The sequence below is a fragment of the Papio anubis genome, chromosome 12, assembly GCF_008728515.1.
Source record: "Papio anubis isolate 15944 chromosome 12, Panubis1.0, whole genome shotgun sequence".
NCBI classification, from domain to species: domain Eukaryota; kingdom Metazoa; phylum Chordata; class Mammalia; order Primates; family Cercopithecidae; genus Papio; species Papio anubis.
The window spans coordinates 92,147,670-92,164,510 of NC_044987.1; the positions used below are offsets into that span (position 1 = coordinate 92,147,670).

A 16,841-nucleotide genomic window follows, 5' to 3' on the forward strand; every position below is an offset into this window, starting at 1 on the left:
ACCGGGAGGGGCCACCTCGGCGGACTGGGTTGAATTCCAACACATAGCCGAGGGTTGCCTGCGGCGACAGGTGCCCCATCAGCCCTCGGCAGGGTCCCGGGGCGCGGCGTTTGTCCCAGGCGCTGTCGGGGACTGCTTTCTGGGCGTGCGTTGGATCCCGGCGACCGAAACTGCGCGCCGGCGCTCTTGTGCCTAGGTTTTGAGTACAACAGGTTGGTGATTCAGTTCGACAGAAACTCAAAGTGCTGAGCTAAGGGCCTTTTTTAAATGTGTTTTTTGTTTGTTTTAGTCTGTTTGACAGTTGCCAGACTATGTTTACATTTCTGGTTCTACTCAGCCAACTGCCCACAGCTACCCTGGGGTTTCCTCATTGCACAAGAGGTCCAAAGGCTTCTAAGCATGCGGGAGAAGAAGGTAAGCACGAAAACGTCCCTGGAACCCGGAGCCGCGTAGCACAGATCTCAGTGAGAAAGTGCAGTATTTGAAATTACATACCCCCATCAATCACAGAAATACTAAAATATCCTTTAGTTTAATTTGTGGTATATTTGGCAAAGTTGTGGTTTTTTATGTTCTTTAACTGCAATTTGTAGAACTTGATTTCTGTGAGTTTCCTTTAATAAGTATATATGTAAGACCTCGTTTGTGGTTAATTGAATGGAAAACCTATTTCAGCTTCTGAAAATCAGTGAGTGACGTTTCTCTAGATGAAGCTGTGTGGCGATTATAATAAGCGTAATTACTTGTTCTTCCTGGAAAGGCGAACGGGGTAGTCCAGGATCTAGTCTGGACTTGTTGTGAGACCCTGGGCGAGATAACTTAATCTCGTTTGGCTTGAATGTCTTCATCTGTAAAAGTGATGGGAGTGGGGCGTAAAATGATCTCTGAGGTCCTTTTTGACTTCAGATGGTCTAGTTGTCTAGATAAAAGCAGCTAGTTGAGAAAAGATTAGGTTTGGGGCTTGCTAACTTAGAAGTCCACAGTTTTTAGGTTTCAGATCATTAACAGTTTGTTTCCTGCCTATATTTTAAAAGCCTAACCTAGTAAAACCAGAAAAGAAAAAAAAAAAAAAAGAGCCTCTAGCTCTCAGCATCCTTCTCCCTGACTATTCATGGTGCTTCCCCACCCAATGCCAGTACTCTGGATTCACGTCCCCACACGTTCCTGTCTCTTATCCCTTCTCATCAGATCCGATTCTCAGCTCATTTTCATTTGAGAAGGATCTGTTACACTAATACTCCTAACTGACTTTATTAATGATAATACAGCCGTGTGTATGTGTGTGTGTGTGTGTGTGTATGTGTTGAGATAGAACAATCCATTAGCCCAAAAGTATGAAACTCTGATGACAGAATTCTAAGCAACCGGATAGGCTAGCTAGAGGGATAGGGAAAGATTTTGGAAGAAGATCCTTTTTAGTCCCTCTCAAGCTGCACCGTATATGTAAGTCCACTTAGAATATTGCACTTTTGGCCGGGCGGGGTGGCTCACGCCTGTAATCCCAGCACTTTGGGAGGCTGACGCGGGTGGATCACGAGGTCAGGAGATCGAGACCATCCTGGCTAACACAGTGAAACCCCGTCTACTAAAAATACAAAAAATTAGCCGGGCGTGGTGGCTGGCACCCGTAGTCCCAGCTACTCGGGAGGCTGAGGCAGGAGAATGGGGTGAACCCAGGAGGAGGAGCTTGCAGTGAGCCCAGATCGCACCACTGCACTCCAGCCTGGGCGACAGATTGCACTTTTAAGATTCCATACTCAGATGCTCTTCCCTAAAATGATTGTAAGTGCAATCATTCATTCACATGACACAGGTATAAGAGACACTGTCGCCGGCATGGTGGCTCATGCCTGTAATCCTAGCACTTTGGGAGGCCGAGGTGGGTGGATCACCTGCGATCAGGAGTTCGAGACCAGCCTGGCCAACATAGTGAAACCCCGTCTCTACCAAAAATACAAAAATTAGCCTTGCGTGGTGGCACGTACCTATAATCCCAGCTACCCGGGAGGCGGAGGCTGCAGTGAGCTGAGATCGTGCCACTGCACTCCAGCCTGGGCGACAGAGTGAGACTCCATCTTAAAAAATAAAAATAAATAAATAAATAAATAAATAAATAAATAAATAAATAAAAGACAGTCTCAAGGACACCACAAGCTATGGAAGGAATTTAGAGATCATACTTGAGTGTGGAGGGCTGGAGATGTCTATGGAAATGTGAATGAGGGATCCGACACGTTTGAAAAGACAGATTGTTCAGTCAGTCACCACTTTATGAACACATGCTAAGTGCCAGGCCCTATGCTGTTGGTGGAGACATAGAAATGAAAGACTGCAATCTCTGCCCTGGAGGACATCTTCATCTGGTTGCAGGAGGCAGGGTGTTTGTTAAACAGATGATCTCCATCAACTGTATAACAGAAGCCAGAACAGAGAACTGAGAGCAGAGGAAAGAGTGAGTAGCAGTAACTCGACCTCAAGAGAGTTGCATGGCAGAGAAGTCAATGCCTTCCATCTGCAAATGGGCTATAATAAATGGAGATATGAAGAGTAACTGGAAATAGAGGACCTTTGGCGAAATTCTTTTTTTTTTTTCTGGAAATGGAGTCTCACTTTGTCTCCCAGGCTGGAGTGCAGTGGCACAATCACAGCTCACTGCAACCTCCGCCTCCTGGATTCAATCAATTTTCCTGCCTCAGCCTCCCGAGTATCTGGGATTTACAAGTGCGTGCCACTGTGCCCAGTTAATTATTTTGTATTTTTAGTGAGACGGAGTTTCACCATGTTAGCCAGGCTGGTCTTGAACTCCTGACCTCGGGTGATCCGCCCACCTCGGCCTCCCAAAGGGCTGGGATTACAGGCGTGAGCTACCATGCCTGGCCCTAAATTTTGATAAAGCATGAGGGTGGAGTTAAAATGACTAAAAAGGAGCTTATTTAGAAAACACGAGGAGATAAAGGAGAGGAGGAGAATGGAATATCTGGGTTGGTGAATTTATAGCAGCGAAATGCACAGACAGCCTCTTAGGATAGTCTAAGACAGGAAAGATAAAGAAGGGTAGAGAATCTAAGGAAGCAGAGCCAAGGCCATTGCATCCTCCAGCCATGGTCAAGGGGAAAATAGGAGCTCTTGCTGAAAGCCAAGGGTGTTTCAAGGGCAGGGAAGTTCACTTCCTTTCCATTAAAAGCAAGTTCAGGCTTACTTAGAATCCAGTAGCAAAAGACAGTATTTCTCCTGAGATCATAAGGGATGCAGGGAAAAATCTGATCTGGCACTAAAGGTCAGTCAGTGACAGAATCAGAACTTGCACACTCAGGGAAGTGGCAAACAGCAGCCCCTGGAAGGCACATTTAATACAGTATTAATCATAATATGATTAATCATAAATATCATATTTATGATATTGGCATAAATATTATTTCAGGAAAAATAAAAATATTTGTGGCTCTCCTTTTTTTTGTTTCCCCTATCAAAGTAGCTTTTGAGTTCCATGGGGGTGTATTTTTAATAACTCAGCCTACTGGAACAGAAGACTGTCATAAGAAATTTGGCACTGCTCTTTTTAGCCAATAAAATGTAAGGATCTGGACATATTTGAGAAGTATGCAGAGGCAGATATCTAATTCTCCATTCTGAACTTAGATTTCATGAAGTAAGTATAGCTAAGTGAGGCAGGCCATGCATTGTTTCATCAATAGTTTGATACTTTAAACCTATGCCGAGCTGAGAAACACCAGACTATACCTATGAATTGCTTCAACTGGTAGACTTTAGGTCCAAGAGTTTCCTCCCGCTATAGCAAAGTTGAGTTTGTTCATTCACTAAGTAATTTTTTGAGCACCTCTTATAGGCCAAGAACCAACATCCCTGCTTTAATGGAGCTTTCCTTCTAGTGAGGAGAACAGAGTGGTAACAAATATGTAAAGCATATAGAAAACCAGATGGTGATGAATACTATGGAGAAAGGCAGAGTGTGGACAGGGAGTGCCAGGGGTGGGTGGGTAGGGATGGGGGTTCAGGGTAGCATTGAACAAAATCCTGAAGGATGTGAGAGAGCAAACTGAAAGAATTAAGTTCTGTTCAGAAGAAACAGTAAGTACAAAGGCCAGAGAGAACCAGGTGTGTTGGAAGCCAGCATAGCTACAACAGAATATGTGAGGGATAGTGGCAGGAGATGAGGTTAGAGGGGTAAGGGCTTGGGGACCAGACCAAGAAGGGCCTTGTAAGCCATTGTAATGACTTTGGCTTTTACTCTGCAGGAGGTGGAATTGCTGTTAGAAGGTTTTTAAAAAGCAAAGTAGGAACAAAGTGTATCTTATCTTTTAAAGGGCCCTCTTTGACTGTTATGTTAAAAACAGATGGTAGAGCAGCAAGGAGACCCTTGGAAGACTATTGTAGGAATCCCAATGAAGGGTGACAGAGGCTTGGAAAATTTTTCATTCTATTTCCATTTAGTGGTAATATAAAATCTATAAAAAGACAAAGGAAGAAACAGAATAGAAATATTTCATCACACTAGCCCCTCTATCTACCTTTTAGAATACTTTTTAAAACAACGATCACCAATTATCCCATTGTAGCTTCCCACTTGGTTCGAATAGCCCATATTTGTTATTTATAACATAAAAATGGACACTGTAGAATAGTGCTGCTCCCCCAAAATATAATGTGAACTACTTACATAATTTAAATTTTTCTAATAGCCACATTTTAAAACTAAAAAGTAATAGGTGAAATTAATTTTAAGAATGTATTTAATTTAATCTAGTATCTGAAATATCACCATTTTAAAATATAAGCAATATAAAACATTATGGAGACATTTCACATTCTTTTTTTTTACACTAAGTCTTTGAAATCCTTATGTGTATTTTACACTTACAGCACATTTCAATTCAGACAAGCCAAGTTTCTTATTTATTTATTTATTTATTTAGAGATAGGATCTTGCTCTGTCACCCAAGCTGGAGGGCAGTGGTGTGATCTCAGCTCACTGCAACTTCTGCCTCCTGGCCTCAAGTGATCCTCCCACCTCAGCCTCCCAAGTAGTGGAACTACAGGCATGCACCACCACACTGGGCTAAGTTTTGTATTTTTTGTAGAGATGGGTTTTCACTTTGTTGCCCAGGCTGGTCTCCAACTCCTGGGCTCAAGTGATCTACTCCACCTGCCTCAGCCTGCTGGGATCACAGGCGTGAGGTACCACTCCCAGCCACAACCTACATTTCAAGTGCTCAATAGCCATCTGTGGCTAATAGCTATCGTATTAGACAAAATAGTTCTAGAACATTCAGACCTGTTTGGAAAGATAGTTCATTTGTGGAAAAAATATCTTGGACAAAATGTGACTGTCCTCAAAGGGCCAAACAACATGAGGTCCGTCACAAATCAGTATGAGTTTTCCAGACCATGATCTCTCATGAACAGTCTTTCAATTGCCTACGTTAATACATTCTTTCTTTAGAAATGGTGAGCAGTGAGAAGTATCTGCACTTTTAAATTCTTTTAAGCATTGTGATGTAGTTCTCAGTTTCTGAATTCCAGTCTCAGTAATATGATCTGAAGCAAAATCTCTTAAGCTTTGTTTGTGTGACACCAGAACAAGTTTAAAGTTTGTGGGTTTTGAAAATACTGCCATGGCCGGGCGCGGTGGCTCAAGCCTGTAATCCCAGCACTTTGGGAGGCCGAGACGGGTGGATCACGAGGTCAGAAGATCGAGACCATCCTGGCGAACACGGTGAAACCCCGTCTCTACTAAAAAATACAAAAAACTAGCCGGGCGAGATGGCGGGCGCCTGTAGTCCCAGTTACTTGGGAGGCTGAGGCAGGAGAATGGCGTAAACCCGGGAGGCGGAGCTTGCAGTGAGCTGAGATCCAGCCACTGCACTCCAGCCCGGGCGACAGAGCGAGACTCCGTCTCACAAAAAAAAAAAAAAAAAGAAAATACTGCCATGGTTGGATGCTTTGGTTTTGTGTCAACCTATTCTTAACCTGTAGTGTTTACTGTTTATCTTCCCCCGTCAAATGTAAAAGGAACCTTATAAACCATTATAGACACATATTTGGGGTGTACAGTAGAGGGAGCTACTACTTTGGAAAGGACTAAATGTCTTTAGTTGAATCTTATAATTAGCTTATAGTTTTATTGATTTAGAAGTTTAGAATTGTATGTTTTAGCATAAACTTGAATACAGTAATTTTAATATAAAAGTATTCATTTGTAATTTAAGAACTTGGCAGGGTGCGGTGGCTCACACCTGTAATCCCAGCACTTTGGGAGGCTGAGGCGGGTGGAACATGAGGTCAGGAGTTCAACACCAGCCTGGCCAAAATAGTGAAACCTCATATCTACTAAAAATTCAAAAATTAACTGGGCGTGGTGGCACGTGCCTGCAGTCTCAGCTACTTGGGAGGCTGAGGCAGGAGAATCGCGTGAACCCGGGAGGCGGAGGTTGCAGTGAGCTGAGATCATGTCATTGCACTCCAGCCTGCAACAGAGTGAGACCCTGTCTCAATAATAATAATAATAATTAATAACAAAGAGATATTAGTGATTATTTAATTTAATTCCCAATGTTATAAATGAGGAAATGGTAGCCCAAAGAATATAAGTGACTTATCTCAGAATACACAGCTGATAGCTTAAGCTAAATCAGAACCAAAAATCTGTCTTCTAACTCTCAATTCAATATGTTGTCCATGATGCCCCACTAATTTTCCTCAGTCAAGATAATAGGGAACCAACTCTTTAGAAATAGACCTGTCAATGATTGGAAAAATAATTATCTGGAGGGAAAAAGAGATATTTAAATAATTTTTATTTATACTACTAATTTTGGACATAACCAACTCCAGTGAAATTATGCTAATTTTGTATTTCATATTTATCAGAAATGATCTTCACTGATGCTTTTTCTTTTCTTTTTTTTTGGGGGGGGGGTTAGATTTTAAAGCTTTACAAAAAAGTTTGGTATAATTTAGCCATATCAAGAGAACTCTTCACTTTTTTCCACAATTAAAACAGGAATTTTTTGACTATTTTCCATGAATGTTTAAGTCTTTTTTATTACTTTATTAGTGTTTACATCAAAAGAAGAAGCAAACTTTTTCATACGTAGACGCCTCCTGTATAATAGATTTGATCTGGAGCTCTTCACTCCCGGCGACGTAGAACGAGAGTGCAATGAAGAACTTTGCAATTATGAGGAAGCCAGAGAGATTTTTGTGGATGAAGATAAAACGGTAATGTGGTTGATTATGTTAATTGGCTGCAAATGTTAAATTGTACTAAGAAAGTGGCACTTTGAGTTATTAGCGATGCTATGCCTTAAACAAAATCAGGATTATGTACCTGTTATCTCTTTCTACTTCCTTAAAATGATAATTAACCTATTTAGACTTGGCTTTACACCTAATTAACTTTACACCTAATTCATAGTAGTTACTAAATTATTGACTGTTGTGATTTTGTGTGTTTAATATTTATTATATTTAAAATTAATTATGGGGGGCCGGGCGCGGTGGCTCAAGCCTGTAATCCCAGCACTTTGGGAGGCCGAGATGGGCGGATCACGAGGTCAGGAGATCGAGACCATCCTGGCTAACACGGTGAAACCCCGTCTCTACTTAAAAAAATACAAAAAACTAGCTGGGCAAGGTGGCGGGCGCCTGTAGTCCCAGCTACTCGGGAGGCTGAGGCAGAAGAATGGCATAAACCTGGGAGGCAGAGCTTGCAGTGAGCTGAGATCCGGCCACTGCACTCCAGCCTGGGCGACAGAGCGAGACTCCGTCTCAAAAAAAAAAAAAAAAAATTAATAATGGGGCAAAGTGAATTTAACTCCAAGATTTTGTGGTTAGTGCTCTAACTCAAGCTTCAGTCATTTATGACTAATTTGTCCTATCGGTGACCTTACTTTTTTGATGACCCATATTTGTATTTGAGGTATTTACTGGAAGTCTGCTATGTGCCAGGTATTCTCCTTGGCACTGAGGATACAAAATATATAGCCCTTGTATTATTTCGTCTACCAGTGTAATTTAAGGGAAATATTTTTTAAAGTTCTTTCTTAGAATATAACTAAATTCTGTTCATCTTGATAAGGTACAAAACAGATAGCATTGTTCCTGTGATAATCTGGCATAGTCTTGAAAAATGTTAAGTAACTGAGATGATGATGATGATGATGATTATTATTATTATTATTTGGAGATGGAGTCTCGCTCTGTCGCCCAGGCTGGAGTACAGTGGAGCAATCTCGGCTCACTGCAACCTCCACCTCCCAGGTTCAAGCCATTCTCCTGCCTCAGCCACCCAAACAGCTGGGACTACAGGCACATGCCACCACGCCTGGCTAATTTTTTGTATTTTAGTAGAGACAGGGTTTCACCATGTTGCCCAGGCTGGTCTCAAACACCTGAGCTCAGGCAATCCGTCCCCATCGGCCTAACAAAGTGCTAGGATTACAGGCATGAGCCACCATGCCTGGCCCTAAATTCTTTACTTTTGTAGATTTCATAACCCTAGCTCCTTTTTCCCTTTCTTAAGAGTCCTATTTTACTTTTTGGTTAATAAGAACCTCCCTAGGTATCCTTCAGATGCAGGTGGTAATGGAACCTAGTTGACTTTTCCATAATTGTGCCCACCCTCCCATTCCCTACAAGTATTTGCTGTTTCTATTAAGGAGGAAAATGAAGCACATACTGTGTAGTTGTGCCTGTTGGAATTTTATTCTGTTTTCCACAAACCTTTTATAATTTTATCATAGTTCCTTAAAATTCATTTGTATTCTCTCAAGTAGCACTAAACTTAAAATTGTCTCAACAATGTCTTCCCAAATCAATAAATACCTTTCAATAAGATCTCCCAGAAGGGCACAGTGGCTCATGCTTGTTCGACACCAGCCTGGGCTTCATAATGAAACCCCATCTCCACAAAAAAGAAAAAATTACCTGGGCGTGGTGGCATGCGCCTGTAGTTCCAGCTACTCAGGAGGCTGAGGTGGGAGGATTGCTTGAGCCTGGAAGGTCAAGACTGCAGTGAGCCATGATCATACCACTGCACTCCAGCTTGGGCAACAGAGCAATCTGTATGAAAAGAAAAAAAAAAAAAAAAAAAATCTCCAGAGACAAACTGAGGGCTTACCTGCCATAGAAAAGTTCAGTCTCCTTTTCAAACCTGATAGTGGGTCCATGGCGTCAACTTCTACCTTTGGTACTTTCACCTACTCTCTAATGCAATAATTTCCCCCAGTGCCTTAGTGGGGGCTTCAGTCAGGTGAAGGGAAAATAGCAGGCAAAGTAGTAAAGAGCTGGGACTGGCAGTAATCCCTTGACAATTAGATGGCAGAGGCAGTTGTGGGTGGTAATGCTTTAATTAGAGTGAGTCACACCCTCCAGCTTGAATGAACTGGTCTCCTACCTATGGTACATGCCAAGAGCTTACTACCCCTAGTCTAGGTCATTAGGACCAAATGAAATATGATAATAAAGATATTGAATAAACTTGGGAATTTTACCTTTTTTTTAGATTGCATTTTGGCAGAAATATTCAGCTAAAGGACCAACCACAAAATCAGGTAAAACAAGAATTGATCAAATTTAATGCTTTTCTCACCCTCTCTCTATTGTAATACATTTTAGTTTTATTGTTTGAGTTTGGTTGTTGCTCAACATACATACCTTATAAACCCAAGGAGATTTCTCAACTATACACTGGGCTATCTCAGACAGAAAAGGACAGATTCATCTATTTACACACTGAAAATCAAGTTTGGTGAGATACTAGGGAAATGAGATAATGGGCTTAAAGCTGTTTTAAACAGCTCAGCTAAGTCAAGACTTGCAGAGAATAAAAATAGATTCTATTCGTTTCAAGATGTAAGCTATTTTAACTTTTTTTCTTTTTTACCATTAAAGGCAGATGGAACATTTATGCTAGATAAATTAAGATTGTTGGATGGAATTAAGTAACTTGTAGAGGGGGGAGATCTTTAACTCATCTGTGTTGATCATCTTTAGCTGCATTTTAGTCAGGTGTTTTTTTTTTTTCAGCTATTCTTTCATTCCTCTTAGGTAGGGCCTCCTCCATGGCAGGTTATACTGCATAGCTACCCTGAGTTGCTTAATAAATATTATCTCAGTGGTTAATACCAAAGTATATCTAGTTGAGCAGCGAATATGTTTATCCCACTTAATGCTGAATATTATTCATTTAATAAATGGATATTTTAAATATTTTAAATGAATAATTTTTAAATAAATAAACTTAAATACATTTTGAATATTATTAAAATAAAATAGTACTTTTAAATATTATTAAAATATAAATAGTACCTTTTAAATATTATTAAAATATAAATAGTATCTTTTAAATATTATTAAAATATAAATAGTACCTTTTAAATATTATTAAAATATAAATAGTACCTTTTAAATATTATTAAAATATAAATAGTAACTTTTAAATATTATTAAAACATAAATAGTACATTTTAAATATTATTAAAACATAAATAGTATATTTTAAATATTTAAATAAATATATTTAAAATAAAAAAATATATTTATATTTTAATAAATAAATGAATAACCATAACTAGAGCTTTTAGAAGTGACATTTAAATTTTTTTCAGGTAGATTCTCTAGCACAAAGAATTGAAGGAAGTCAACATCAATGATTAGATGCTGTATAATGTGTTTAGACCCAGGATTAAATTTGTTGAAATCACAGGTGATGCTATATAGTGGTTATATTTATGTTATTTTAATTATTTATTTTAAGATGGCAACAGAGAGAAAATTGATGTTATGGGCCTTCTGACTGGATTGATTGCTGCTGGAGTATTTTTGGTTATTTTTGGATTACTTGGCTACTATCTTTGTATCACTAAGTGTAATAGGCTACAACATCCACAGTAAGTACTAAGTAAAATTATTTAATTCATTACTAGACATTCTATATTATTATTTTAACAATGGGTCAAGCAAATGGCTGCCTATTTTCTTAAATAAGCCTTTTATTTTGGAAGAATTTTAGATGTATAGGGAAGTTGCAAAGATTAGTACAGAGAATTCCCATATATCCATCACCCAATTTCCCACATTGTTAATATCTTATATTACCATAGTAGATTTATCAAAACTAAGAAAATGACATTGGTTCATGACTATATAACTAAACTCCAGACTTTGATTTCAGCAGTTTTCCCACTGGTGTTCTCTTTCTGTTGCAGGATCCAGTCAAGGTACCACATTGCATTGAGCTGTCATGTCTTCCCAGCCTCTCTAGTCTGTGACAATTGTTTGGTCTCCTAATTTAACATTTACATAAAGTACCTAATGATGCTATTTCTAAGGTCCTTTGAAAGAATACAAGAAGTTTCACATATGTCAGCTTCATTTTTCAGTATTTCCTTCTTAAGCAAGAGGCAGATACCAGGGTCCTCACATTATTTCCAGAGGCAATAAGTCCTGTAGTTTACTCTGAGCCACAGAGTTAACAGATCCACATGGCTACCCAAACAGAAACAGTGTAACTGGCTTTTAAATTCAACTATTTTTATTAACACTTTAAATTGAAGTTAATAAAATAAAATGGTTACCAATTGAGGATCACAGCACATTGATAAAGCTTCAAAAAGATTCATAAAGGCCATAATTGGTTGCATAATAGAAGCTCAGCATCCTTATTGAAATAAAAAGTACTGATTATCTTCCCAGTAAGTATGGCTGAGTAGGCGTAGAAACAATCTTACTAAAAAAAAAAGAAAGAAAGAAAGAAAGCAGCAGATGCTAAACAGGCTATTAGAAATTGATACTTATTTATCCCTATTCACACTTTCAAATTCTATGAACAAGCTCAAGGTGGTGATCATGTGTACTTTTTTTTATGATAACGATCATTTTACTTATCTTTTCAGCAAAATGGGCAGTGTTTTTGTATCCCTCCAAAAGAATGGAAAGTATTATTTATCATATATATTAGAAGACTCTTTGTCTTCTAAATTAATAATAGTTTTCAATTGATATCAACTAAAATTTAAATTTTACGTAACAATTGACCTGTATTGTTCAGAAAAATGTCAGTGTCATGAAAGACACAGACAGGCTAAAGAACTAACTGTTCCAAATTAAAGTAAATGACATGACAATTAATGCAATGTGTGATCCTGGTCCGAATCCTAGACCAAAAAAATAAGTTGCTAAAAAGGAAAATTTGCCCAGCGTGGTGGCTCACACCTATAATCCCAGCACTTTGGGAAGCCAAAGTGAGAGGATCGCTTGAGGCCAGGAGTTCAAGACTCAAAACCAGCCTGGGCCACATAGTGAGACTCCTATCTCTATAAAAAATAATTTAAAAATTAGCTGGGCACGGTGGCCTGAGCCTGTAGTCCCATCTGCTTGCGGGGCTGAGGTGGGAGGATCATTTGAACCTGGGAAGTCAAGGCTGGAGTGAGCCATAATTGCACCACTGCACTCCAGCCTGGGCAACAAAAAACAAAAAACAAAAAAAGGAAAATTTAGGAGAAAATTTGGATATAGCTACATATTAGATAATAGTAATGAACCAATGTTAAATATTCTGAATTTATGTGAAGATCTTTTCAAAACACTTAATTTTGTAGTGGTTCTAAAATTCTATTGGCAGTCACAGTAAAAAACAGAAGCTAATTACAACAACATGGCATCAAAAATTATGTTTAATTGGTTAAATATTTAGAGTTTTTGTCCATTTTAAAAGAGGATTGTACAACTATTCAAGTCTAAATACAATATAAAAATGGCTTATAAGAAACAAGAAGACTTTAATCATAACTGTTTAATTGGTTTAAGGTTTTTTTCTTCATTGTTTCATATCAGATATAAATTGAAAATAAAATGACATGTATAGGAAGGGCACCAAATTCAGAATTTGGAGGCAAAAACTTTCATGTTAATTTTGCCACTACTTATGGAGCTTGAAGCAAATTCATTGATTTTTTAAAGATCTTTCCTCATCTAAAAGAGGAATGAAGGGAATAGACTGTGATTCCTCTTAAAGTTCCTTAATATTTTTTTATTTTGCCAAAGATGAGAATAAATTTTTTGCCCTTGATTATATTCTCAGAACTAGAGTTTTTAAAGTTATTTATTAAAAAGAAGCTTGGCCGGATGCAGTGGCTCACACCTGTAATCCCAGCACTTTGGGAGGCCAAGCCGGGCGGATCACCTGAGGTCGGGAGTTCAAGACCATGCTGACCAACATGGAGAAACCCCGTCTCTACTAAAAATACAAAATTAGCTGGGCATGGTGGCCCATGCCTGTAATCCCAGCTACCCGGAAGGTTGAGGCAGGAGAATCACTTAAACCCAGGAAGCAGAGGTTGTGGTGAGCCAAGATCAAGCCATTGCACTCTAGGCAGCAAGAGTGAAACTCTGTCTCAAAAAATTAATTAAAAACTAAAAGAAACTTTTACATATATACACATGTAAATGAAATTAGTAAATATAAAAGATACATTTTCCTCTAAAATTTAATAAAAATATTTTCTCTTGAAGAAAGTTTATTATCATTATCATTATTATTATTATTATTTTGAGACAGAGTCTTGCTCTGTTGCCCAGGCTGGAGTGCAATGGCGTGATCTTGACTCACTGCAACCTCTGCCTCCCATGTTCAAGCAACTCCCCTGCTTCAATCTACTGAGTAGCTGGAATTACAGACGTGTGGCACCACACCCAGCTAATTTGTGTATTTTTAGTAGAGACGGGGTTTCACCATGTTGACCAGGCTAGTCTCCAACTCCTGGCTTCAAGTAATCCATCTGCTTCAGCCTCCCAAAGTTTGGGATTACAGGCATGAGCCACTACGCCTAGCCAGAAGAAAGTTTAAAGTAGGTTGTTTCATTTCATCTAGTATTAATGGCTTAAAAAATCATTTCCATTGTGATAAGAGCATCTGAAAATGTGCTGATTATGGAGGCTAAGGTCTTTAAAAAGATTTTATCCTGTTTTTTGCCTACAAAAGTAATACATGCATTATTTTAAAATTCAAATGTTATAGAAAAATATAATATAAAAAATGAAAGTCCTCATAATCCTACTTTTCAAAAATTACCACTATTATGAATTTGGTATGTAAAACTCCAGATTTTTTCCTATGCATTTACTATTCAGTTGGTGCAAAAGCAATTGTGGTTTTTGCCGTTTAAAGTAATGTCAATTGCTTTTGCACCAACCTAATAACATATTTTATGTTTTAAAAAGAAATGTTTGTTACATGTCCTCCTTTGCAACTTGCCTTTGGCACTGAACAATATAGTTTAAATATATTTCCAGTGCAGTACATTTTTAAAAAATAGTAAAATATATGTAACATAAAATTTACCATCTTAACCATTTTTAAGTATACAGTTCAGTAGTGTTAAGTAGATTCACTGTTGTGTAACCAATCTCCTGTTTTTCTATTTTTTTTTTTTTTTATTTTGCAACAGTGAAGTTCTGTGCCCAGTGAACAAACTGTTTCCCATTCTCCCCTCTCCCTAGGCTCTAGCAACCACTATTTTACTTTTTGTCTCTGAATTTTACTACAATAACACCTCATATAAGTGGAATCATACAATATTAGTCTATTTTTGACTGGTTTATCTAGCACAGTAATTCTAAACCATTAATAGAGTCTCTTCAAAATGTTTTATTGCAGCATTTCATTTATGTTTGATGAAGTTTTTTAAAATTCTAAAATATAGTAAGATGTGATTCCTTTCTAAAATACGTTAGTCCTAGCCTAGCTCCTGTTTCTGGGAGAGACCACCAAGGTGTATTCTCCCTATCCTAGAAATAGATATGGTATAGTGGTTCACTGTGTGAGCTCTGGAGCTAGACTGCCTGGATTCAAAACCCTGATACGCCACTAACTAGCCATTTGACTTTGGATATGTTACTTAAACTTATACTCTGCCTCAGTTTCTCTGTGAGTAAATTGAAGGTAATAATCTGAGCCACCACGTTACATAGTTCCAGAGAGTTGTCATTCACATGGGCTATAGTATGAGCGGTACCTTCTGGTTTTGTGCAATATGGTAGCTCAGATAATAACAGTATGTATCTCATAAGGGACTTATGGGATTTAAATGATGTGATACACAAAGAGTACTTAAGAGAGTGCTTGGTAGCAAGAGTAGCAAGTACTCAATAAATGTTAGCTATTATTATTATTATTATTATTATGAGACGGAGTCTAGCTCTGTCACCCAGGCTGGAGTACAGTGGTGTGAGCTTGGCTCACTGCAACCTCTGCCTCCTGGGTTCGAGCTATTCTTCTGTCTCAACCTCCCAAGTAGCTGTGATTACAGGCACCTGCCACCACACCCAGCTAATTTTTGTATTTTTAGTAGAGACGAGGTTTCACCATGTTGGCCAGACTGGACTTGAACTCCTGACCTCAAATAATCCTCCTGCCTTGGCCTCCCAAAGTGCTGGGATTACAGACATGAGTCACCACGCCAGGCCCAGCTATTATTATTATGAATTTGCAAACTAAGATTTTTCTAAAAGCTTTCACTGGAATGTTTATGTATTCCCATCCAATGTTTGTATTTCTTTAAAAATATGTCTGGACTGGGAATGAACTGCAGATTCCCCAGTGTTCATATAAAATTAAAACATATTATCAGAAGGTAATATAGGTAATCAGAAAGTATTATATTGCAAATAAGTTTTCTTCAAATTTGGTAGATCTACAAAAATTTTATTTGGCATATGAAATCTCCCTGGCTTACCTGGCCTTTATGATCTTGTAAAAAAAAAAAACAAAAAACAAAAAAACAAAAAGAAAAAAATCTCCCTAAGCTGTATTTATAACCGTCTTCCACATCACCTGCTGTTGCTAACCATATACTGTACACCACTTTCACACTACCTTCTCTTTAATACTCTCACTATTTGTATAGTGTATTATGGCACATAAAGGAGATTACATGGAGAGATTACCATTTGAGTGACACAACTACATAACAAAAAAGCAACTTGGATATAAACTTGTAAGATAGAGAACACTCTTCTTATAAATGGCTAGGAATGTCAAGCAGGCATACCACAAGTGTGGGATATAACTAGTCACTTTGGCAGACATGGGTTTTAGAGGAATTAACTAGGAAGGGGTGTTTCAAGAAAGTGGACCCACAGGAGTGGGTACTACCAAGGCTCATATAGGAGATGATAAGCAAAATAGTCTTGACCAAAGATTTTTTAAAAAAATAATTGTAGGCCAAGGCCAGGCACAGTGGCTCGTGCCTGTAGTCCCAGCTTTGGGAGACCGAGGCAGGAAAATCGCTTGAGCCCATGAGTTTGAGATCAGCCTGGGCAACATGGCAAAACCCCGTCTCTGCTAAAAATACAAAACAAAAATTAGCCAGGTGTGGTAGTGCGTGCCTTTATACCCAACTACTAGGCGGGCTTAGGTGGGAGGAGCATCTGAGCCCAGGAAGTGGAAGCTACTATGAGTCGTGATCATGCCATTACACTCCAGCCTGGACACTGGGAGAGAGACCCTGTCTTCATAATAAAAATAATAATTATAATAATAATAATTATAGAGACAGGATCTCACTATGTTGCCCAGGCTGATCTGGAACTCCTGGCCTCAGGCAGTGTTCCTGCCTCTGCCTCTCAAAGTGCTAGGATTACAGGCATGAGCCATGGGGCCAAGCCCTTGACCAGAGATTTAAGAGCTGCGATAAAGAGTAGTGAGTGACTGGGGAAATTGCTGGATCATTGGAATGGCAGCCATGAATTTACATTTGAGTTGCCAGACACGAGGTGGACCACTTAAGCAGAGGATTAAAAGGAAAAATAGCCTTTGGGGA

General features: G+C 38.7%; 1 protein-coding gene across 3 annotated transcripts in view; it reads left to right on the plus strand.

Moving 5' to 3' along the window:
- The window catches only part of PRRG4 (proline rich and Gla domain 4), a 44,482-nt gene that overhangs the window by 21,970 nt on the left and 5,671 nt on the right, over nucleotides 1-16,841 (plus strand). For all 3 annotated transcript variants that reach the window (XM_003910068.4, XM_009186349.4, XM_031653395.1), the window contains 4 exons: nucleotides 290-414; nucleotides 7,076-7,239; nucleotides 9,524-9,572; nucleotides 10,778-10,910. In XM_003910068.4, coding sequence (XP_003910117.2) covers nucleotides 312-414; nucleotides 7,076-7,239; nucleotides 9,524-9,572; nucleotides 10,778-10,910 — 449 coding nt within the window. In that variant the 5' untranslated portion in view covers nucleotides 290-311. The remainder of the gene's footprint in view (nucleotides 1-289; nucleotides 415-7,075; nucleotides 7,240-9,523; nucleotides 9,573-10,777; nucleotides 10,911-16,841) is intronic.